General features: G+C 48.5%; 1 protein-coding gene across 3 annotated transcripts in view; it reads right to left on the bottom strand.

Annotated features, from left to right (window-relative positions):
* The window catches only part of LOC144174767 (uncharacterized), a 66308-nt gene that overhangs the window by 15834 nt on the left and 24696 nt on the right, over positions 1 to 25778 (bottom strand). The window contains exon 1 of one of the 3 annotated variants that reach the window (XM_077703642.1): positions 19644 to 19822. The exons of 1 other annotated variant lie outside the window; for it this stretch is intronic. Coding sequence is in view for 1 of the 2 variants with exons in the window: in XM_077703640.1 (XP_077559766.1) it covers positions 4943 to 5104 (162 nt within the window). In the remaining variant the exon portion in view is untranslated. Of the gene's footprint in view, positions 1 to 4942; positions 5129 to 19643; positions 19823 to 25778 lie in introns of those variants that run through there. One more of the 3 variants, XM_077703640.1, reaches the window with a different exon arrangement.

The following is a 25778-nucleotide window of genomic DNA, read 5'->3' on the forward strand; positions in this document are numbered from 1 at the left end:
ATCAAGAACCACGTGGCTGGGCCGGTAACTGCACATCTACACAACTGCGTGACATCTGCTATTCATCTCTCTCAGTCCAGTGGTTGAGCGAAGCATCAGAGTCACAACAGGTCACGGTTAGACGTCCTGTACAAGGTCAACGCAGTTGCTGGTGCGCAGAAGGGCCAAATCCGGTTGTGCGCGTTCTCCGCAGGTGTCCCTGCCGTTCTGTATAGACTCGCAATGAACGCCGCGATTGGAGGTATCCAGCTTACCGAGATAAACGGCAGAATGAAGATACAAAACATATCTACTGGGGGTACTAATGAGCACTACGAATCCGATCAAAAATGCTGCCCTGATTATGGACCTATCATAGCAGTAAAAATGCGCGTCCAACATCTTGGCGGGGACAATTCTTTATATATGTCTACTCTACCTTCCGGTCATGTGTCCGCCGATGTAGCCGTAAGGGTTCGTGCCGAAAAACGTAAAAGATTATTGACAGTAGGTTATCTTCCGTTTAGTTAAGCTTGGTTTACTGATGCCCCAAAGCAGCGCAAACAAGGATGACGGCGCGAAAACGTAATCGATTGTGTTGCCTTCGTGTTCTGCCGTCCACAACGTTTACACTGGTAAGCACAGAACACTAATTACTTAGGGCACCAACGGTGACATTAACTGACTATACAGACATTATGTCAGCCTGTCTATGAAGCCAGCCTCCGATCAGAAAGGTTATTGTACAACACATGCCCTCAGTCGACTGGTTTTTTTTTCTTTTTTTTCTACGGCGTGCATATATATGTGCTACTACGAAGTGGATATAAGGATGTTTGTGCCGCTCATAAAGGACACCTAACGCGCGATGCATACGTTCAACGCCCGGTTTTCGGTATGGGCACTCAGAATTCAATACCGGGCTACCTATAGACACATGATCGCTAACCAATGATTATCATTGTATAACCCCTGCTTGGATGGGGACCAGAATTCAACGAGAACGAACAAAAGGTGGATATTCACTCAAACACTTGACAGGAAGAGAGATTAAAGCGCCAACACTGCAATAAAGTTACACGGCGGAAGTAGCCGCAGTTACATTTAACCGTGGTTACTAACCGCGGTTATCGCAAACTGCGGTTTTGGCTGTCACACGCGAAATTCCAAGACTGGCGACAGCAGTCACATGGCTGTGAGCGTAACTAAATAAATTAAATTTTCAACCTCACGATAAAAAAAAGAATGAAAGAGAAGCATTGTAGACAAAAGGAAAACAGGAGCCAAACGCAACGCACTCGCGCGCGGCGAGTTCTAGGAGAGGGGCGGCGATCTTCAACAGCTCGCCACCGGCTTGCGTTTCTCGGGTCGGCTCGGTGTTGGGAACTTTATGCTTAGCATCGCGGTGGTTATTTGACCTCCCCTATCCGTACGACTACAAATTACAATCCATTGCTCAATTTTTCACCACACTAACATCCGCTTTCTCGCATGTGGACTTTTCCGCGATGAGGTTGATTTCGAAGAGCGGCGACATGCTGTTGCTGCCGTGGTCTGGGCCGGTTCGAGCCGCCTCATGGGCCTCGCGGGCAGGCGTGCCAGCGTGTTTGCAAGCACGCTGGCTCGCCTGAACACGCTTCATGACTTCCTGGCTTACCAATTTCTTGCGAACGATGCGCGGAATTTGCAAATTTAGCACAGCTATTGCCGTAGCTGATCGAGTGGATCTGGAAACGAGCCGCAGCTTTAGTCACGCACAGTCCGGGAATTTATGCATCCCCACCCCCAACACCCCTACAGGGATTTATACACCCCTAATAGCCCCCCCCCCCCCCCCAAGAGGATTTCGGCACCCCCGCAAAATCGAAATTCTGGATAAACCCCTGGCACAGTCGCGTTGACTGCAAGAGCGACGCAAAGAACGCGAGCTTTAAGGCTCCCGCTATTTCGGCTATGTGAGGTCCTTCGTCTCCTCCGCACACCAGGTTATTATTTTTTTTTTTTTTTCGCCTCCGCTGATGCGCCGCCACTTGCGTCCGAACTGACTTGCGCGATTTTGAACACTGCGGCTGCGGCGACCTCGGTTAGCGTGACCGAACTGAGTATGCCAAGCTCGGTTTGCGTTAACCATGGTTATCAGGATAACCGCAGTTTCGTCTGTCGTGTGGCGCAGCAAACTGCGGTTTTGTCTAACCGCGCGCGTTTGCTCAACCGTGGTTAAGTGTGCCCATGTAACTAAGGTATCAGTCTGGAAAATTTAAGTTTAGCACGGATAACCGAACGACATACAACCAGCCAACAAGGCGCGTCCTGTTCTTTCTCGCTGGATCGGTATTCTTCCGCTCAGCAGGCAAGCCGCTCTGAGATGCTCAGGCGTTGCCTAGCAACGGAAACACGCGTTCCTACCCCCTGCTGGCGCGGTATAATCCGCTTGGCGGAATAGACGCGCGTTTAGCTCTCACGCTAAGATAATCGTCATTGGTTCAGATAACCACCTATTGGTTCGAGAAAAAGCTCCCACCTCCCCTCGCGGGAAGCCCTGTTTAGATGCGACGCATAGGGGGTTCACGTTACAGCGTTGGACAGCGGAGGAACGGCGCTGGAACAATGGAGCGGAGCGGTGCAGGCACCGCGTTTTATAGCGCGCATAACGGTGAGGGGATGCGCCGGCGCCAGTGCGTCTGCCGCGGCTATGACGCAACAAAATCCACTTTAATCTAATCCAATCCAAATCCAATCCAAGCCAAGCCAATCCATCCGAATCCAATCCAATGCCCCTCGCGAGAGAGGGGCATCGGAGAGGAGAGGGGTTGAGCGGCGGAGAGCGCAGCTCGCACGGCGCGGAGAATGGGGGAGGGGCGGACGACAACGACGCCGACGACGCTGCATGGACAAGGCGAGTGAATGAGATGCAGTCGCATCTAAAATGCGAGTGTGGATCAACCTAAAGGAGCTGAAGCAATGGCTGCACACATATCAACTGCGGACTCTCCACACGGGGATACGCTCCGCCTCCGATAAAAAAACGGGTCGAGGCACTTTCGTGCACGCTGATGCAGTGAACATGCGGAAGCGGAAGGGTGGCTGCGCATATATAGAACCGGCAACGTGCCTAGAAAGTCCAAGGCAAAGTCGAAATCACTCCGACAGGAAGAGTGGATGTAAGTTATGTGATTTATAAGCCGCGTAGCCGTAAAAAGCAGATAGAACCGACTTCTAAAACCGAAAGCACAGACATGTCGGCCCATCCCCAACACATGATTCCAGAGCCTGCGGTGTACAGCAGTCGCGCGGTTTAATGGATATATACAGTCAAACCCACTTATAACGATCCCAGATATAACGATCTATCGTCATAACCAAACATTTTTCAAAGCGTCCTACTTTTACAACAAACACTTCCGACACGGTCACGGTAAAAATGTGATGCATACGAACTGAAAAAACAAAACAATGTCCGCGTATCTGCTCCTTTTGTCGCAAATGTCAACGGACGACCATAATAGACTGGCGCCCCCGGCAAGTAAATGCGTCCCTTATCTTTCCCAATCACCTCTCATGCTGTTCCTCTCCCGTCTCGTTCCTTCCAAGACAACACGCTAGAGGTTTGCTCAAATCAATTTAAATTTACCGCGCTCCAATGCTCCAAGTCGGCTGTTTCGATGCCAGCGCTGCCGTACGGCGGACACGCACGTGAATCGAGGCACCCGACTACAACGTTTTAGAACCACGTTGCCCTATTCCACGAGCACTCCAAGCGGAACGCGGAACCAGGCTAGTGAAACTTCGTTGCTGTTGCCGTTTGGTTTTTTTTTTAATTCCGCCAGGTAGCGCGGGCAACAGCAGGCGTCAGTTTGAAGTTGATGTAGTATTTTATTTGCTATTGCAAAAAGCAAGCATCCGTAATTTTTTTTAATATATGAGCACTGCAAATATCGCTGATGTATTCATGTTCTGCGTTATGTTTGAGTAATGTCGTGTTCTTGTTCAACAATGTTGACAAGTATGAACATTGACACCGGAGTTTGACGTTTAGACTTTGCTGTGAGTATATTAGACAATTGCGCAGCATCTGTTTCACTTTGGCCGGCTGGCTGAATAGGTGACGGGTAAAAAGCGCAAAGGCTCAAGGGTGCATTGTTTTCTCCCGCGGAGAGCCGCCACTTCCGGTTCGGGAGCTCTCCTGGCCTCCCGTACGCCGTCGGCTTTCACGCGCGTGTGTGCTTGTTGTTTATCTGTTTCCACCGGGAAAAAAAAACGCTCATGCATCAGGAATTTCATAAATAACAACGATTGACCCTACTAGGAGTTTATTTGACAGGTAAGCACCCTGTGACAGATAAACAACACGCACGCACGCGCCTGACAGCCGCCGGCGCACGCAGACGTACGGGAGGGCAGGAGAGATCTCGAACCGGAAGTGGCGGTAGCAGACGATGTACCCATGAGCCTTTACGCTTTTTACCCGTCACCTATTGAGTGACATACATACATACATACATACATACATACATACATACATACATACATACATACATACATACATACATACATACATACATACATACATACAGACAGACATACCAAAATTTTCCCGTTCATGTAGTCCAAGAAAGACTATCGTGTTTAAAAAAAATCGAAACAATCCTTAAAGCATGAGAGGTCGCGTGCTGGTGCGTTCACCACTTGTTCACGGATGTGCCACGTGAAACAATGCAAAACTCTTTCATATATATATATATATATATATATATATATATATATATATATATATATATATATATATATATATATATATATATATATATATACACGCACGCACACATGTGGTTCAACGTCTTTTGCCGGAGTGGTAGCCCCCGACTCGCCGCAGGAGAACCGCAACTTCGCAAGCGGCCGGCTGTACACATCAACACGCTTCGAATCATCAACCAGAAACCGCCGATGTATGGCACCAGCTTACCGCGACATCCCCGGCCACGTGGTCGTCAACCCCGTGGCTCGAGATTTCACCCGCCGGGCCAGCGCCGCATGGTGAAGCCCAGCCCGAGCACACGCATTCTCCAGTCTCGTACCAAGGAATCTCGCAGCAGTGCATACACCGTTTTCTCAAGAGCGGTGCCATCTTCTAAGAGCGGCGCTACCTAGCCCCTGGCCCATATTCTCGCCGCCTTATCTTAGGCGGCTGCCGCGAAAACAATTCTCAAGGAAAGAGTGCTTGTTTATCGAGTTCTAGATACGCATTCTGCGCATGCGCGCGCGTTATTTGTTAATGGAAAGCGTTCCCCCTTTCGGGTGTGTGTTCAACCAACGCCGCATGTATAACATTGCCTATCGCGCCAGCTGATAAATGGCAAGACAGCCACTTTCCTGGTGCTCTCTCATGCATGCATGTCCTTCCCCTACAGCCTTCCAGCGGGCAGCCCGCCTGAGTGGTGTCCGCCGGCCAGCGCCGATTCGCAAAAACTATACGAAGCGATTTACAGGGTTTGTACAGATTTTAAAAATAGCTACGGTGCGAATAGCCTTGCACCTTGAGATACCTTGCATCTTTTATACGCCCTCTTCATGCTAACACCAGTAAAAAATATATATAAAAAATTGGCCGCGTATCTGCCTCTATCGTTGCAAATGTCGTCAAAAGACGATAGTCTTTATCGACTTTTGCCAAGTAAATGCCTCCCTTTGCTTTCCCGCTCACCTCTCATGTTGTTCCTGTTGCGTCGCGCTCCTCCCAGGGTAAAGACGCCAAAGGTTTGCTTAAATAATTTTAAATTTCCCGCGTTCCACAGCTCCAAACCGGGTGTCTCGATGTCAACGCTGCCGTACGGCGAAGACGCGTGTGAATCGAGGCGCCCTACTTCAACGTTTATAGAACCGCGTTTCCCTAGTCCACGTGCGTTCCAAGCAGAAAGTGGAACCTATCTTGGAACCTTCCGTACCTCTTGCCACTTGATTTCTTCAAATGCCGCCAGAAGCTATATATGGCGCGGGCGACAGCAGGCGATGGCGAAAAGATATTTTTTTCTTCAGTTGATGAAGTATCAAACATGTACGATTTTTTATAAAGGAACGCTGCAAATATCACTTCTGTATTAATTTGTTGTCTTATATATGCGTAATGTCTTGTTGTTCTTCAACAATATTGACAAGTATGAACATTACACCGCACTTAGACGGGCACATTTAGCTGTGACTATAAGGCATTGTTTTACTTTGGCCGGGTGGCTGAATCGAGTCACAGACAGACAGACGGACAGACAGACATACAGACAGACCAAAATTTCTGGGTTTAAGTAGCCCTAGAAAGACTATCGTCTTTAAAAACAGAAAACAGGCGTATAATCTCTGGTATCACACCGCCATATCAACACGTGTTCACGCACTAGGCACAATAAAAACTGACGCCAAATTAGGTCATGCCCAAGCTACAGCACGTGTTCGAAAGGAAAAAAATATCTTTTTTTGACAACACGATTGACGCCCGGCTTACACATTTACTGCCATGCCTCTCAATTCCGTGTGCTTCAATTATTTCTCGCGTAGTTTGGTTTCCACTTCGTTTTATCACCCCGCACATGTGAAACTGAGGTTTGCACCCGCAAGGTTTGCAATGCAAAGCTAGGAACCCATCGTTTCCTTTTTTGACGTTGTTGTCAGTTTGGCCGACGTAAACTGACCCACATTTCCTCAGGGTAATGCGATAAACCGCACGCTCCACACACGGGACGTACTGCACACGATGCTTTGCGTGGAACCCAAGGTGCTTCGCACCTGTCTACACTACAAATACAGGTGCGAAGAACCTTAGGTGACGATCGACTTGACGAACTTTTAGCGAAGGTTCTGACGCACTTTTGACGCAATTTTGATGTCAGCTTCCGCGCTTCTCTAACTGTCTTGGGGAAGGGATGGTAATTTTTTTTCTAGGCCAGATAGGCAGTAAGGCTGGCGGAGACTGATGGGTGCATAAGCACAGTAATGAACGTTTATTGATCCTGAAAGAGAAAGGAGTAAGAGTGAAAGTGGTCATCCTTGCAAGTCTGCCGGAGGCCGCGGCGATGCGTGCAGGTGCCAGCTTTCCGCGCTAATCTGCGCACTTCACGGCTTCAGGGACAGGATCATGTCCCTAGACGTGCATTATGCGCAGATTAAGTACGCGCGTCTAACAAAATGACGGTACCCGGATGATTTCCGTTTAGCCGAACTCGCGGCCTTTCGAGGGCCGTTGAGGTGCGCCGACAAGGTCAAAACGTGTGCGCTCTGATTGAAATGGGGACGCTGCAGAAAGCAAACTCATCCTCAAAGGTTTACGCGGCTAGCTGCCCTTTCATCGAGCGACCTTGAATGGCAAGCATGCGCAATTTCACCAAAGTGAAACTAGGCGCACACCGAACAACTAATTATTATTATTATTATTATTATTATTATTATTATTATTATTATTATTATTATTATTATTATTATTATTATTATTATTATTATTATTATTATTATTATTATTATTATTATTATTATTATTATTATTATTATTATTATTATTATTATTATTATTATTATTTCTCTCGTGCGCCAGCACTAAGGCCATCCGGCTGTTCCTGGGCACACTAATAAACACCGATTGATTGATCGATTGATTTTTTGGTTGTCTCGTATCCCTTGTATGTGCACATGTTCTCTCCAACTACGTGGGAACATTTGCGTGCTGCCATTCCAGCATTAGAGTGTTGCTGAAGTATGTACGTGTGCGCGGTGGCAGTATAATTAGTTCTTTGATTTGTAACTGCTTCTTGGTGATGATAAAAATGCTAACAATGTGGTAATAACCCATGTTGATTTATTGTATTTTTTGTGTGTCTGTGTTCGTTTGTTCTGTCTTTTTGTATTTTCACTCTTTCTTTTTTGTTAGCCTTTTTATTGTCTTTTTTCCTCCTTTTTTTTCTTCTCTCTTTTTCTTCCCCCTCTGTACTCAGTTATCGCTATCAACTAGTACTCTTGACAGTAGTGATGGCCGCTGCTGCTGGGCGACGCCGTAACAGCCCACCTGTTGGCTTTGACGGGCCCATTTCCCCTCTGTATGTACTCCTTGATAATAAACAAATTATTATTTAAAAAATTTATTAGGGCTGCTGCCGTTCTCACGAATAAGCCATGCAGGTCATTCCGCTTTCGGAAAACTTTACAACATTATATTTGTACGGTTCCCTTCTACCAGTTGCGCATGCGGTGGAGTACCGATGATTATGCTGTGTTCAGACTACCGATGTAACAGCGATATCATGAGCTATGGACGTAAAAAACGGCGTTTCGCACAGTTCGGTTGGCTGAGAGGTCAAATGATGTCATTATTTAAAGATATCACGACAGTTGTGACGACTTAAACGTGGCCTTACTTGAGTGAACGTTTCCGCACTGCTAGGCATTACGCGCGCGCGCGCTCTTGTTTGACGCCACCTTGCATGTGTGTCAAATTGTGTAGTTTTTTTTTGTGTGTGTAACCACAACGTTTGACTAAAGAATCAGGCGTTCTGCAGCTATCTGGGCTCCTGTTCGACAACCAACGATGTCTTGTTTGCTAGAAATAAATAATTATAGCTGGCCATTCCTTCTCCTGTAACCATTTCGTCCTTTAATGGCGTTAAGAGCAAGTAATATGGCGTCATAGTGAGTCGGGGCAATACTCTCGACTTCACTCAATCATCGCCATCTCCCTGATAGCCTGTCGCCATAGGCTTCCACTTTCGTCGCAATGACTGCAAGGCAATCAGAAAGGGACTTTCGGCTTTTTTTTATTTTTTCCTTATTGCTTGGCGCCACCTTGGTATGTTGGCGTCGCCGGCAAAGGGTCATTAAGCTCCGATCCGCTATGACGCCCCCCCCCCCTCCCCCTAGCGAAGCTTTCGGTAAAGTACTGCCCTCTTCTACATCGCAGAAGATGTAGCCTTCTTCCCGTCAAGAGGTGTGTTTCCTCAGGACCGCATACATAGCCCTCTTCTACATCGTGCAGGTGTGTATCTCTTGCGTGCGTCAAGCGTCAATTCGAAACTTTGCAATTTTTTAATAGTACGTACAAATTAGAAAATTGCAAACTTTCGAATTGCGCTAAAGTTTGCACTAAACTCGAACTAAACTTTCGAACTGCACTAAACTCGCTGCACTAAATAAATGCCACCTAAGTGTCGTTTATATAGTGCAGCAAGCTAAATAAATCTGGTTTTCACTGGGCTAGCACGTAACCATTTTCTTGTCAGGCATGTTTTAACAAAATCCCGTAAGCGGGCTTTGTTTATGGGCCTCTGGCCAGTGGCTGAGTCGTTCTTTCTGTTTTCTGCAAATGCTGGTGTAAGCGGTCGGCTGAGTTTCGAGCCAGTCGGAAGTGCATCGTACCCGGCAGCGATGAGCAGACGTCGCAAGTTCGATTCTTGGCTGCTGCGGATGTTTTCTACTGGAGGCGAAAAAACAAACTCCCATTCGCCAATATTTCGGCGCACAGTAAAGGGACCATGAAGACAAAATACAAGCGTGGTTCATTAAAAAGACTGCTCTGTCGGGAAAGAACGATGTTAATTGCATCGCGAAATTTAAACAAATACCGTATTTTCGCGATTCTAAGCATCTAATCCCCTACTTTAAGAAAGAAAAAAAAATGCCAAAAACGTTTGCGTGCGAATCTAAGCAGCGCCTTTTCTATGCGACCATCGCGAGGTAGATACCACATGCGTGGAAAGGGGGCCCAAGCTGACGTTGTGGAGAAGTCCTTTACGAAGTGTTCAATTACAAACCACTTCGAGGAAACGGAAGACGACCTGCTGTGGGATACTGAGAGCGGCGGCTCAAGCGCTGTGACACGCTCGAGTGGTAGTGAAGGTGACCGACTATCAGACGTAAGCAGTCGGTTCACTTTCTGCACGTAGTTTTCTTTCGAATACCAGTCAACTAAAACATTATTTCTTGTGCCCGTCTCGTCGAGATACAGCCGCGAAAAATGAGAAGGGGGGGGGGGGGGGGGTAATTGACGTTTTTCGAACTTCGGACATAGCGAATGTGGAAAAAAGGGGACGCTTAAATCGAGTAAATACGGTAGTCAACATAATAGGGAAAATAGATGAAGCAGTGATGACTCTCCAGCGACGTGCCGGCGATTTCTCCATGACGTCACAAAATCTTGTTTGTGCGATCGATAGCCGCCGACGTAAGCCCACCATGACTGGGTGATCGTAGCGGGGCCTCCAGTTCCTTTTGATCGTTTTCCAATTGAATGCTAACGTGCAGTTAACGCACTGATAATATTCTTAGTGCCGGCCTTTATTACGTCACTCCTGATATTACGTCACTGTAGCGCGAACATTGAACGTTTTTTTACATTTGTCGCGTTTTTTTTTTCGCTTAAAATTGCATTTCGTGGTTGAAATGGTGCATTTGTCTTCATGGCGCCTTCAAAGAAACCCGCGTGGTCTTAACTAATCCGCAACCCTTCACTGCGGAGCGCCCCTCGTAGACCAGGTGTAGCTTCGAGTCGTAAAACTCCCCAATTTAAAGTTACAATCGTAAACTGAGCATTGAAATACTATATCGCCATAAACGCTTTCCCCCGCGGCAGAGCTATGGACCTTTTTTTTTTTTTTTTTTTTTTCGTTCAAGGGCACCTCCGGGCGGATACAGCCGGGGAGCGGAATCGCAAAGGCAATAACAACAAGCGAAGGACGCTTTGCCGGCGGGCCTTGTTTACAATGGTCGCCCTTGGAAGCCGGTGGCGTGATTTGGCCGTGCGGCGCGAGCACGGCTCGCGCTGGCCCTCGGCTTCCCGACGTCGACGCGTGCGTGCGCCTCCCGTACACGACCTCGGAAGGCCGCCCTCCTCCGCCCGAAGCGCTCACGCCATTGCGAATTAGCGGTACACGCCGATATTTCGCAATTCTGGCCTACTCGCTGGCAGAAAGATAGCCGGCTGGACGAGAGTGAAAGTTCGAGTGGGCAGCTTGTTAATAGGAGAGGGCATAACGGAATCCTGGGAAAACGGTGAACGCGCCTGTTTAAATACCGAACATAGCCGAAAAGTTCAACTTCTTTGTACCGCACGCACACAGCTAACGCAATTCGAATCCCGGTACGCAACCTGCGGGAACATTTTTTTTTTTTGCTACCGAAAAAAACGACGTCTTTTGTTTCTTCAAGCCGCCAATTTCTTTTTTTTTTAACGTGTTCGAAAGCGTCATTCAAAAAACGCTGTCGTGCGGGTTTTCCCTCAGTATATCAATCCGGTTAAGCAAACTATCATTGGAGTATAGCATTTGTAAAAAAAGTATAGTTCACAGAACTACGTCGAAAGCGGTGAATGGGCAATGCAGTTACGTAACTAACGAATGGCTAGCGACATAATTTAATAATCAACTGTTAAATGTCTGTTGGCTCGGGTTCCGCGCGCGGTTTCCGATTTCACGGTATAAAACAAGCATGCGCCCTAAAACTAGCAACTGAAAAGCGAACCACTCAATTTTTGCACAATTTATCATACGCTAATTAAAGGAACGTCATTTCGGGCCCACACATTCCAACGGAACCGAACGTTGAGCGGCATTTTGAGCGATAAGGCCGAAGTAGCGAAACTGATCCTGGGCCGCGTGCCGCAAAAGCGTTCCGCAGCGCGAGTTGTTCCGAAGCGCGCTCTTAACCACGGCAGTAGCGAAAGGGGGCCGCCCAAGCCAGTACATCACAGATGAAGTAAAGCCTGTTTACAGCAGACCTGTTTAAGCTAAGCTGTTAGTTGCGCCGTCGAGCGTTACCAGAAAACTCAGCCCAGCCGAGCGCTCGTGAGCGTGCGCCGCGTGAGGAGCGCCCGGCGTCGTCCAGGCTTGCGCGTGGGCTTGCGCCACGTGATGAGCTCGCAAAAAAATTCCCAAGAAAAATACCGAGCGCATGTGAGCGCGCACCTCGTGAGGAGCGCCGGGCTTCGGCCAGCTCGACCTTCAAGAGGAGTCTGTCCAGCGTTTGTGGCGTGATCTCTCGCGTGCTGTTCTCCTTGACAGTCCACGTGCCATCGCGCCTGTAGTGGGAAGCACAGAACATCTGGCGCTACAGACGCCGAGTTCGGGAAGCCGGTTGCCGCGGGTTCTAGCGCGTGTTAACACGGTCCACTTAGGAAGAGATGTGAAAGCCGGCGGACAAAACGATCCGGGCTTGCCAGTCATGGAGAACTTCAGCGGCAAGTTCGGAAATCCACGTGAGATGCGCAACAGCCGGGTCCCCGACGAAGGGAGGGGGGCCGCCGGCTCTGCTGTTTCTGCAGCCTTGCACCACAAGTGCAGTAGTAGCAGTAGTAGTAGAAAACGTTTATTAGAGCAAAAGGGAAAGAGAAGACGGTGGTGGTGAAGCGCGTCCCTATGTAGTCCAGGATGCCTCTTGACTATAGGCCGACTCAATAGCCCGAGAAAACTCACCCCCCTTTCCCACCCCGGAGCAGTGGGAGACTGAGCTGACTAGCGCAAGCTGCGCCAATTTTCTTCTTCGTCCGACATCGTCCAACACCGTCCGACAGTCGTTTCCGACGCCAAAAAAGCGCTCCGTCAGACGACAAGGCCGAATTCGCACGAGCAGCGAATTTTGTCGGGAGAGCCATCCGACACGGTTCTCTTGTATCCGACATGTCGGACCCAACATGTCGGACGTAGAAGAAAACAACGCAGCCAAGCGAGCGAACTGACACGCAGCGTAATCTGTCACCTTCGTCAACTCTCCCATCACACGGCGTCAGGAACGAGCAGAGGCGCAACGCACTGGGGACGGAACGGAGCCACTCGAAAGCACGAAACGGATACTAAAAGCGGAATAACCTTTTGCTTCAACTCCAAGATCGTATACATTTCGAAGCTCTTTTGGCTTTTGTTCGACGACCTCAGATGCCTCGTTTGCTGATAAATACCCAACTGAGCTGGCATCAATAGAATATAATTAATAAAGCTGGACTTGTGCCTTAATAAGCAACTACTGCGGCGGCGAGGGGTGTATTTGGATTCACGACACACAAATCTACCGATATAAGCCAAGTTTATTTTACTTTTATGTCCCTTTAAAGTGCGCCTCAAGCGGCAAGAGGAAGGCCCTCGGAGAACGCGGGCGGCAGCAAAGCGTCTCAGGCGTCCAATTGGACATTGAGGATTTCGCATTCACAACCCATAATAAGGACGTAGTTGCCCTTGACATTTAGGGGCGAAGCCGGGGGTCGGGCTGTCGGCGTCTCATGTTGGCGTCGTCGTAACCTTCCCGTCGTCTAATGTAGTCACGGTACTAAAGCACCGGGACACTCGTTTACGCCTCGCGCTAGAACGTAAATCATACTAAAACAAACACCGGGACACTCGTTTAAGACTCGCGCTGGAACGCTTCGTAACGTGTATTACACCTCGCACTGGAACGCTTCGAAACGCGTACTAAAAAAACACCGGGGCACTCGTTTACACATCGCGCTAGAACGCTTCGTGCTTCAAAGACACGAGACTTTTACAGCCAAGCTGTATACCTCGACATTCGACAAGGGCAGAGCCGCCCTGCTTGATAAGTGGCCACTGCCATCTGACGCTCACGCGCACTTACAGCTACTCCGGAGTAACGCATCCTTACTCGGAGCAATAGGCCGATACGCACTAGAGAGTGGTCTCTGCAAAGCAGTATAGAGCGGGCCTGGTCATGTGTTTTTTTAGGCGGCACCCAAGAACGAAGACGCCCACGAAAGGATCTATGATCCCACAATGAACTTTAGTGGTGTCCCTCTTCATCCCCTCCACACTTACCTCCTTCTCCCCCAAAGGGATTCGTGCCTCCTTTAAATAAAGCACATTCATTCATTCATTCTACCACCAAACGATTTCATCTTCGTTGGCAAAAACGCCAAGGCGCTAAGAATACACTTATACTCTGCATGCTTCGCCCCTCCCCAGGTTTCGAGGTAGTGGAGATGGCCCGGGAATTTTTTTTTTTTTTTAGTACACTTTGGCGCAGGGAGTCTCCGGTTTTAGGCGAAAATCGTTTGCAGTGGATGCATGCGAGCGTGAAAAACCTTCAGTACACGTAAAAATCACTTTTTACAGCGAACACGGAACATTTCCGCAGTCACTCCCCGGAATAATGCTGGGTCCCAGCCACTGAGGAAATGATACAACGCCAGCCAGAGGGCCACATTATAGAAAGCTAAGAAATTTCCCCACGTGGCGTCATTAGGCCTTCTCACAGACAGCCCGTGTGGACTTCGCCGGTTGTACTCATTCAGAAAAAGGACGACTGCATTCGGCTTAGCGTCGATTATCGCCAAACTTACAGTTCAACACGAAAGACGCTACCCTCACTCTACACTAACACACACACGACTCTTGCTCTCTCATTCATGCGCCTTTCCGCCTGCCCCGCGTATACAGTTTTCCATTGTTGGCCCGCGCCAATATGGAGTGTAGTTTCCACCGCAAAGTTTCCACTAACTGCTAACGTAGTCAAGGAAAATGAAGAAGAGAAGTAGAAAAAAAGAATACATGAGCACGTGGCTGTCGAGATAGCCAATTGTTTGGCCACAGCAGTGCCGTAAACAAGTAAACACTAGTGACAAGGACCTCTCGTCGAGCCGGTGTTGCTAATCAGCAACTCGCCATCAGATGCCCTCACCCCACCATCATTTGGTAATACAAGCTACTAATTTAAGATGTCATTTTAGTGATCGCTTTTCTTTATAGGCCTCATGAACAATACGATTGATTCCCCAACGCCTTTTATTGGGCCACATACTTTTTGCTTGCTCAAAGATTGAGCCATACGACGGTTGCTCGCAAGAGTGTAAGTAGCGTATACGCTAGAGCCACTACATAAGCTAAGCCTGTATTTAGCGACACTAGCGTAGGCTATTCAAATGAAACATTTTAGGAGGCACACAGTCGTTATTGGGCCTCACAGACAACGCCTACGCGGTGTGGAGATTGAGTCATTCGACGTTTTTGCACAACAGACTGTATGTAGAGCCCGCAATTCAAATGAAGCTTTTCATACGAGGCACACAATCAATGTTATTGGGCCTCGCAGACTGTACGGTGTGCCGGTCACACCACATGGTCAGCCGAGCGCGAACACGTCATGGCGTAACTTCTTCCGCAAGCTCCCGAGCGATGGCACGGCTTTTATTATATAGGGTGTTGACAGAAGCCGCCGTCGCGCCACGCTCGATCAGCAGACGCGCGCGTTTGCCCGCCTCTTCAATCGCGATATATCGTTTCCTCATATAGGCTGTCTACACAATGTGTCGACAAAAGGAAAGAAGGAAGGAAGGAAGGAAGGAAGGAAGGAAAAAGAGGGGGGGAGGGGAGTGGCTGTAACAGCACCGTCGAAGGGCGTTGAGCCGCGCTGTCCGGAACAAAGCTGCGTCCGCCGAAGGTTACGCACTTGTGCCGTCCCGTTGTAACGCAATGATGCGAGCCAAGCACCGCTGACAATGTACTATCGTGATGCATTGAAATAAAAACAACGGAGCGCGTGGCTTTCAGTGCATGCCGCGCATCCTGGCGACCAGCCGCATATGCGCAGTGGGAACAAGTTGCAGAGTTCATGACCAACCTTGCTATGGAAAGACCACCGCCTTTCCATCGTCTGCTGGGCGCTCCACACAAAATAATAATAAAAAAATCCCGGGCCACCTCCACTAACGTGAAGCCTGGGGAGGGGCGAAGCATGCAGTGTATAAGTCGCCTTGGCGTTTTTGCCAACGGGATGGGGGGGGGGGGGGGGGGCAGAGGTATACAGCTTTGCTGTAACAGTCTCTTGTCTTTGAAGCCCGAAGCCCTCTAGCGCGGGGTGTAAACGAGTGTCCCGGTGTTTCAGTATGCGTTACGTTCTAGCGCGAGGCGTAAACGAGTTTCCCGGTGTTTTAGTGCCGTGACTACAAAACAACGCTTACGACGACGGCATGAGACGCCGACAACCCCAGCTCCTAAGGGGCTTCGCCCCTAAAGAATAAAGGAATATAGACAGCTGCGTTCACCGTTTCCACACAGCGCAGCGACGAATTTAGATGATGATGATGATGGGGTGGCATTGCACAGCGGCCTTAGTCGCAACGCCACTGTACAATCACCTCGCAAAAAAAAAAATACAAACAAAATAAATAAAAAATAATGTCAAAATAAAAAGAAAATACTTTTACGAAATTTTTGTGCTAGTCTGACTTCTTTGTTCGCATGTCTTCCCAGATTGTTCTCTGCTCTTTTCCCAGCAACATTCTAACCTTCTTTTACTAACCTCTACTGCTGTCCAATTCACTTTCCCGCTAACCTTAAAGCCAAGGGCTTCCGGAAGCTGGCCGGCTCCATCACGAGGACTGGATGGATACTTTTGCACTCCGTTACAATATGTCGCATGGTTTCTGGCTCATTTCCGCAGTCTGCGCATAGTTCTTCCTGTACTGGCTCGCGGATAAGCGTTTTTGTCCGCAAGCAACCCGCTCGGGCTTCAAAAAGCAATGCACTCCCTTTGGTATTATCGAATAATTTTCCCCTTGTGATCTCCTGCTTCCCGACCCTGTAGATATCTAAGGACTTCTTCGCATCTATCCTCTTTTTCCAAGTCGCTGTTTCTGTTTCTTTTACTTCATTTTTTATTGCCTTGGTCGTTTCCCCTGCACTTCCAGGTTTCATATACTTTGTCCTGAGCCTTCTGGTTCTTTTCCTCCATTGTGTGTCCACGCTTTTCATGTAAAGATACCGTAACACTTTGGCCGCCCATCTCTGATCATCCATATTTCAAAGTCGTTCTTCAACACATATTTTGCTCTGTGCTTCTCTCACTTCGAAGGATGCCCATCCCATGTCTCCCTGCACTGCCTCATTTGTTGTTTTACTGTGTGCTCCTAATGCCAATCGACCTACGGCCCTCTGATTTAACTTCTAGCCCTGATTGAATCTCTGATTTGACACACACTACTGCGTTTGAAAATGTGAGTGCTGGTACCATTACTCCCTTCCAGATTCCTCTCACTATACTTCATATCTGTTATATCCCCACAGTGCTCTGTGCTTCATGATAGAGGCGTTTCTTCTGCCTTTCATTCTTAAATGCTCCTCATGAGTTTTTAGATACGCCTGACCTTCGTTTAACCATATGCCTAGATATTTGTATTCCGTTACCCATGGTATTGCTGCTTTTTGAACGAATACCAAATCGTTACGGGCGTTGTCGTTAAAAACCAGAACTCCCGACTTTGCTGTGCTAAACTCTAAGCCCAGTTCAGTGTCTTCTTCCCCGCAGATATCTGTGAGCTGCTGCAGACACTGTTTGCTATCTGCTAGTAGTACTATGTCATCTGCATATATCAGTCCCGGGATATGTTGTTCCACTTCCTGTCTTTTGCGGCTATAACACAGATTGAAACCTATTTTACTGCCTTCAAGCTTTATTTCTAGTCTAGCCATGTACAGCATGAACAGCAATGGCGACAGAGGACAACCCTGCTTTAAACCTCTATTTGTGACTACCGGTTCCGTGCACTTTTGGTCCTCCCAGGTAATTTGCACCTCGCTCTCATTGTAAATTCCCTTCCAGGATGCGCGGCATGTACTGGAAGCCACGCGCTGCGTTGTTCGTATTTGTATTACGTACGCTAGCCCGTGCGTTCGTATCGTATACGGTCGAGGACGAGTCGAATGCGCTCGCCTGCGTTTCCGCGAAGCTCGGCGACACTATTGTCCCTATAACAGATACTGTGTGCAAGTGGAGATAATGGCAATGCACCGTCGCCTGCGCTTCCACGAAGCTCGGCGACACGACCCTATATAGATACTGTGGACAAGTGGAGATAACAACGATGGCCGTGAACAGCGATCGACATTGAGCGCCAATAGTGACGTTAAATGTTCGAGCTCACATCCATCCCCTGACCATTCGGACTGCCGTGCACGCGAATGACCTGCTTTCAAGCTGCCCTTCACAAGCCTTCAGGTTCTCGCTTGCACTCTCTAAATGCTACAAGGTTATCGACCAGACTAAGGAATTACACTCCCCCATTCTGCGCACAATTGAACACCGTTTCAGTCGTTAATTTGCTTTGTTTTTACTTCTTTTGTTCTACTTTCCGTCACCCTATAGTTGAGATCTATGGCGTCCTCTGAGAGACAAACTCACTGTGCTACTTTCTTTTACGAATAATACATCCCTGGAACAAACGGCTGCCACTCAAATATTTGCGATTTTGTTTTAACAAGCACAAAATGCAGTTAATAGCGCAGATGCAATGGCAGTGCAAACAAAGCTTGTCGTCCGTAACAACAACAAAAAAAAACACAGGTCGCATTTTAGGTTTCGGATTGGAAACGGGCGATGAAGAACCGTCTATTCAGCTATTTCGAGCTGGGAGGCATATTAAAGAACTGAGATCAAAAGCCTGCTCCAGCGAGCTTGACTGGATTAGAGAGCCCGGTAGATTAAAACTTATGCTTTTAAAGGGGCTGTGAAAGGGACACCATGTGAATTAGTCTTTGTAGGCGCGTTGTGGGGCTTAACCCACGTAATACATTATTTGATTATTCGGCGGGCTTTTACAGCCTAAACCTTACATCTAATCAGCGGCAAAACAGAAAAAAAAAAAAAAAAACGCGCACCGTTCATGGCCCGTCGCACCAACTATGCCAAAATGACGTCTAACTGGTTCCGAGAGTGTTTTCACGCATTTTACGCCTTCGAAATTTTAATTTTAACTCCACTTTTCGTCGCTCACGCGCTGTTTGTTTAAACAGGTAAGCAATCTTGCACAAAAAAACTAAAAAAAAATCTGGCGACAAAACTGGCAAGTCCGCAGCGCACTCGCCAGTTTTTTTCGGCATAACCGATGCCAGCAAGTCGGCGTGGAGAGCGAGGTGGGGGAAAGAAGGCTTTCAAAAGCACTTCTCCGCCCCCCCCCCCCCCCCTTCCCCAAAAAAAAAGAACGCCTGTGAATCGGCAGAGAAAACAAAAAGGCGAGCACACAGGACATGGCTTACATAAATTTTAGACTTAAACGTGCTAAGGTAATCAGAGAAAGTGGTTTCCCATTAAACCATCAGTTTAAGCCCCATTAAATGTCAATGCGCTCAGCGCTTCGCCTTTGATACACCCCAACAGTGTGTTCATTACCGCTTCAGTGACGTTTGCCGGCTGCTGCTGGGGTCAGCTTTTGATATTTGAATGCTTTGTTGGGCGTGTTGGTTCATGACTTCAAAAAATTAAAACGAGCGCAAAGGATGAGGACAGAGAAACACAGTAGACGGGACGAGCGCTATAGTCCCGTCTACTGTGTTTCTCTGTCCTTTGCGCTCGTTTTAATGTTTTGTTTAAATATTTGCTTTGGTTGCGATTGGTCGTCGCTTAAAGGGTGCCTTGTCTAGGGCATGTCGAGAACACAGAAACTGAAAACACAAATTACTTTAAGCAGAGAGCACGACGAGGCACACCACTCGCGGGCTCCAAATGTAACCCGCGCAAATGCTACGACATCGGCTTCGCACACCATCTTTCGTTGCGGCGACCGGTCGGTTATCATACGACCTTTCTTTTTTTTTGGGGGCTGTCTTGATATTCCTCGGGCTTTGAGGCCATTTTAAATGCTCACTTATTAATTGAGTTTCTTGGTTCATCCCCCGCATAAGAGAAAAATAAAGTAATACCTTATTCCTTTCGGCGCCTTGAGATCACAGCAATCCGAATACGACGCTCGTTACACCGCGGTTATCACTCAAGTGCAATTAAGTACTTCGAGATTGGCCTGAATCAGCACACAGGCGAAGACTGCAGGTCAGCTAACGCACACTCGGATCGGTCGTCGGCACTGTACACGCATCTCTGCCGCGCGGACACAGAAGCGAAAAGGGTAGACCGTGGCACGGATGTGTGTCTCTCAGACCGGTCTTTATTTAGGCTCGCTTGTACGTCAATGACCAAAGTCGTGTCGTGCGAATTACGCGCGGGGAAATGCCAACTTACGCGCACTTCGTGAGATCACTGGCGTGTTATTAAAAAAAGTGGTCGACTTGGCACGCGCTGGTGGGAACGAGGCTCAGCTTGAACAGCTTTTCCCACGAGAATGGCGGGAAAGCCGAATGCAATAAACAACGGCGCTAGCGAATTGAAACCCTAACAGATGAAAGAAAAGAGAGAAAAAAAATGTCCAGGCAAGAGATAAAGCCTTTAATCAATGGGTATTTTTATGCGGTTGCAAGCGGCTTCTGCTGAACGGTGGGCAAGTAGCCAGAAAGAAAACGAAATAACCGTGAGCCTCTGCTTGGCCCCTGTCCAGCGGTCGAGCCCCTCAAAGTGCCGCACGACCGTAGCGACCTTGACGTCAGCGAGCCAGCGTGAGTCGCGGGTGAACGGCCGACGTGAACGAGCGCCAAATGCATTCGCGCAACCGGCTTCACATGTGCATACAGCACGACAGCGCGTTGTCACCTCGATTTGTGCGGCTGCAGTGTCGTACAAAACGGACATCAAAGGTCAGGAGCCTGAGTTCTTGAGAAATGCGCCGCGCGGCGGGGTTATGAAGCCGTTTTCTTTGGTTTCGGTTGGCAGCGTCTGTGCATTCGGCTCTGCGAAAACAGTAAACAGGGTACGCGTGTTTCGAGTGTTAATCCGGTTCATTTATCAACCCCGGAGCCTCAGAAAAATAAAGATCTCGGCTAAATAAGAAAAAAAAAGGGTAACCGTTACATCCACGCCAGCAAGCCGGAATGGAAAACACACCTGAAGCAATTACAGTGCCCCTTTTATAGACAAGGCCAGCGACCTCATAGATGGGTTGTGTATAATACAAAAAAAAAAAAAAACAAAGGGGGGAAGTACAGACGCGGCCTTGCAAACCCACTTTTTCGCTACGCCGCTGAGTCGACAAAAGGAAAGAAGGAAGGAAGGAAGGAGAGGGGGGTGGCTGTAACAGCTATAACACCGTCGAAGGGCGTTGAGCCGTGCTGTCCGGAACAAAGCTGCGTCCGCCGAAGGTTACGCACTCAATGGGTATACTACGCACTCAATGGGTAACTGCCACCATACAGTTGCATTCAACTGCGGTAAATCTTCGTTATAATGAAATCTAGCTTTAAACAAAGTGTTTCGATAACTGTACCCACTGCATTTCATAAAGAGCACATCGTCTCCGCTTTTAACAAAGTATCGGTAATAACGAAGTAATTTTCTATCCCGGGGACTTCGTTATAACGTGGTTTGCAGTATCTGTCCGAAACCGCCCACGTTTCGAAAGCATGTGTTTGCGCCGCGTCGAAAGAACGTGACTTTGGCAACAACGCCACCAGTACGACACATACACTGACGCGTTAAACCATACCGATAGATTCTAATGAGCGTTTCCAGCGCTCGTGCGTCCCTCACATTATTGCCCTTTTTGCCTATGCTTGCCTTCGCAATTAACTTTATCGCGAAACGATTTTTACCTACTTCGAAGGGTTGCGTTCACCGCCACCGTTGCGCACCGCCACAGTGTTGAACGCTTGCGTTCAGCACTCACTCGGGGTTCTGGCGTCGGCGGTGCTGAGCCTCCGCTGCAGCGGCGGACGAAGCGCACGACCGGTTGCCTCACTCCCAGTTCAGCTCTCACTCCTGATGACTGCAGTGCGCTGAGGCAGCACTCACTCGTGGGTTCTCTCGACGGCAGCTATGGTGAGCCTCTGCGTCGGCGGCGCTAAGTGCGTCTCAGGAAGGGGCCGCGAACTGCGTCTTGGGAAGCGAGCGCACATCATCGTCACGAGCACAGCCCCCCAACGTTTTCGCCAAGCGTCGCGCAGTCGAGCGTCTCGTGCGGGCACAGTATACTGCCCCCTCTCCCCCGCACACTTTCGCAGAAGCGTTTCGCGCCGCACGGCGAACAGCCCTCCCTAGAACCACTAACGGCTCTATACTCTCCCCTCCCAATTTCCCGACAGTTTCCTCCTCTACTTTCTTTCACTCTTCGGAGTTGCCATCGCTCGCTCGATGACACCGACGGCGGCGCCCCTCAGCCCACGAACGGGCGCCAAAGGACTGCGCCCTAAAAGCGTAGCGCGGGAAGGTGGATGGGGCGTCGACACCTGTTTTTACGCTTTTGGTATTTTCTGTGTTATTAAGCAACTGCTGCCGCCGCGAGTGGTATATTTGTATTCACAACACTTTAATCCACCGACATTAGCAAACTTGATTTTACGCTTCAGTGTCCCTTCAAGGAATACGCAGCGCACGCACGCATGCGTATACGCCCAGAAGTGAGTCGGTGCCAAAAGGAAGCAGCCGCAACGCACATGCGCCAGAGCATAAATGCCGCGAAAGTTTAAACGAAGTATGCGTGCCGAGTCAGTTGTATGCGCACATCGCCTGCGTCATCTGTTTATCAAGTGACTTTAAATGATCAACGCTTCCTGCTTTCAGCCTGCCGTCGTTAACCGATCGAATTCCTGCATGGCTGGCGTCAGCCACCCGTTTACATTTCCCCTTTCCTCTGCCGAGTTCCTTTAGTTTTGTAGCGTAAGCTACACAGGCCGAGGTTGAGCGGTTTCGCGTGTGCCGTGAAGGGCCGTTCTGCGCAAGCGCGAGAAGCATTGGATTGGTTTGGATCGGATCGGATTGGCTCGAATTGGATTGGATTGGCTTGCATTTGATTTGGATTGGGCTGGATTAAATTGGATTGTGTTGGATTGAAATCCAATCCAATTGGAGTACGGGTGCTGAACCTTAGCTCACGCTACGTATATCCCGGCATAGCCGAGCTAAGCCACTGCTAATTTTTTTATGGCCGCGTATATATGAGCTAATTTGCAGTTACGTGACTTTCCTGTCTTCGCGAGTCCTCCCGTGGTTGTTTTCAACCGTGCACAAGGCATCGCTCGGGGCACGTTTCAGCGATGTTATTAAATAGACAGAGAACAGATTTTTGTGGAGCGCATGTGGAGGACAAATGTGGAGGACAAACTTGAAAAAAAAATGCAGTAGTTGCGACTTAAATTGCCTTACACCAAAGCAGCAGGAGACGATTAGTGGCTAAAGCCTCGCTACAGCTAGGGCAGTGGACGACTGTACCAACTTGGAGAAGTAGCCACGTGTTGATTTCACCGCTCGATTAACGTAGATACGGCAGACGAACTTTTACGGGACACAACAGGAACTAACGCAACTAACCCTTATGCAAGTCGGCCCTGTTAGCAGGCTGTGCATTGCGTACAGAAATAAAACTCAGATATCCTTTACAACTACCGACAAAATCACCTCTCTACCCCTCCCCTCACCCTATCAGCCCCAGCGACGCTTACAAATCCAGACGTACAGCACAAAATTCTACACAACATATCACCCATAACGTACCACTAAAAATACCCGTCCTGCAAAACCATTACCCGCATACCCCCAAACACCAGCTTGTCCTTACCACCCAACCTAAATCCCTTCCCCCTCCATGGAGCAGTCGGAGTCCGAGCTGACAAGTTCCCGTCCAGGGGCCGCTAGGCCAACTTCGCGACTTCCGCTCCAGCAAAGGTTTACCAACAACGCGCACGGACGCGAAAAAGCGCAAAACGAATGCCCAGTGCCAAACGACCACGTCGAAACGTCAATTTAACTTCATTCTGAGTCATTCTGACTTCGTACGAACTGTCAGAGCAGTCTGCACTGCTCTCAGCCGCGGATCGTGCATCATTGTACGGCGGGCATAGATACACACTCCATTACAGTTATCCGCTTGATTTATCACGCCACTTTCATGGCCGATCCCTGTTTTATCTCTTTTCACATCAGTCGACCCCCAGCGATTCATTAACCGCACTTAAAACGCTCAGCGGACAAATAAAATAGCCTCTAGATGAGAGGCTAGCCGTGCTCGCGGTACAAGGCTTCTGCTTTCCACAACACCGCCCGCCACACATTCGCGACCATGGAGGTTACCATTGATCGGTGATCAGTAAACTCGCCCCCCCCCCCTCCCCCGCCCCCCTGCAATGTTTGTAGCCGCGAGGCAAAGTGAAGATAAGAGAAACGCGACGGCCTTGTACACGGCCCAAAAAGAGGAATGCGAGATAGGGCAATTTTGAGGCTATCTATCTCCGAGCCGGTATTCGCCCTGGGAGAAACAGGAGTGCGTGCGCCTTTGACTGCGACGTATCTCTCCGCAGCATCAGCCTAAAGACGGGCAGCGGAGGCCGGAGACGGGATGCGGCGCGAGGAAAACAAGTACACGCAGTGATTATATAGGCAGTCACTTTCACGCGCCGGCCTCGACCCCGTGAGAGCACCAAAGGCACGTATCACGTTTCCCGCCCCATGTGTTGTTGCTTCGCGAAAGTCACGTGGACCTGGCTATGCATAGCGGATGTTAACTCTCGGCGTAGGGGTTGTCAATTCTTCAGGAAACGAAACCACCGTTGCTCTTCATTTCGGATGACACGAACACTCAAGGGAGAGAGAGAGGGAGAGAGAGAGAGAGAGAGAGAGAGAGAGAGAGAGAGAGAGAGAGAGAGAGAGAGAGAGAGAGAGAGAGAGAGAGAGAGAGAGAGAGAGAGAGAGAGAGAGAGAGAGAGAGAGAGAGAGAGAGAGAGAGAGAGAGAGAGAGAGAGCATCACAGTCAACCAAACGGGGTTCCTCCTGGATTCCAAACAGAAATGCCAGTATATTATCTCTATGAGAAATGCTTCAGCATTTGAAACATGCGATTCAAAGGTCGATTGGAGTACTAAACTTATTAGTTACAAATCAGGTTTTAGAACAGTCTGGATGAAGTTTAGATCGCACGCACGCGTCCATGCGAGATTTATGACAGGTAACTATGCAAGGACTGCCAATCATTGAAATGTTCTCTCATTTAATAAAAAACGACGTAGTCATTTAAGTACAGTTCTGACCTTTTTTTTTTTTCGCTGTGCTGAAAGCATACGATGCTCATCTAAATTTCAGTTGGAGACACAGCACGTGGAGTGCACAAAACAAAAACAACGTCGTAAATGCAAACGTAACTGTAAAGAAGGACGCACAACAGCCAGTAGCACGCCATACACTTCCGGTATTATAAAATGCAAATGTATGCAAACGTTCATTTTGCATGGAGGCACGGTACTAGAATATTGACTGGAATATCCGATTCCACATAAACAACTTGTAATGAGGATGCGCACTTAGCAGACTGGTTCCAGTTTTAATAAAAAACGCTGCGCCAAAAGCTATGACAGACGTAGGTACACGAGGACCTGCGTCAAAAACAAACCCGTCTCTAATCGCCCTGCAGAGAAAACGTAGCGGACAGTCCTGTAAAAAAACAAGCTTCAGTGATACATGAGGCTTCAATTTTCTAGCAAGAACAGTATAGTACCAACCGTTTATACGATGATTTCAAGTTCTGTGCGTACTTTTTTATGCTTTGAATAAAGAAGACTCAAGACTTAAAAATATAAAATTTTAGATTTGTAGCAGAAAGGTAAAAATCGTTCGTGTTGATTACAAGAATGAGGCACGCTTGCCGACGTTCTGAAATAATTTAGTGATTAGCTAACATAAGACACGACTTTGTTCCGTCACAAGTTTTTTTTTTGTCACAAGATGCTTTGTCGCAAGTTTGTAGCCATTTTTCCTCAACTCGACGCGCCTATGTTGCGCCACGGAGCCTTATAATTGGTGCCGTCGACAGTCGCACGCCGGTCGGATTGGTCAAGGGTCCGTGGAATGCGCCCACATATAGTGCAATTTCTGTGACAAAATTACCAGAAGTCAACGTACTCCTCTGTTGCTACATGTACATCAACATCCTGGAAAAGCCGCAACCTGAAGAACCCCTCCCACGT

This window comes from Haemaphysalis longicornis, unplaced genomic scaffold, assembly GCF_048455015.1.
Source record: "Haemaphysalis longicornis isolate Haplotype H1 unplaced genomic scaffold, Haemaphysalis longicornis Haplotype H1 scaffold_3, whole genome shotgun sequence".
In the NCBI taxonomy this organism is placed as follows: Eukaryota; Metazoa; Arthropoda; class Arachnida; order Ixodida; family Ixodidae; genus Haemaphysalis; species Haemaphysalis longicornis.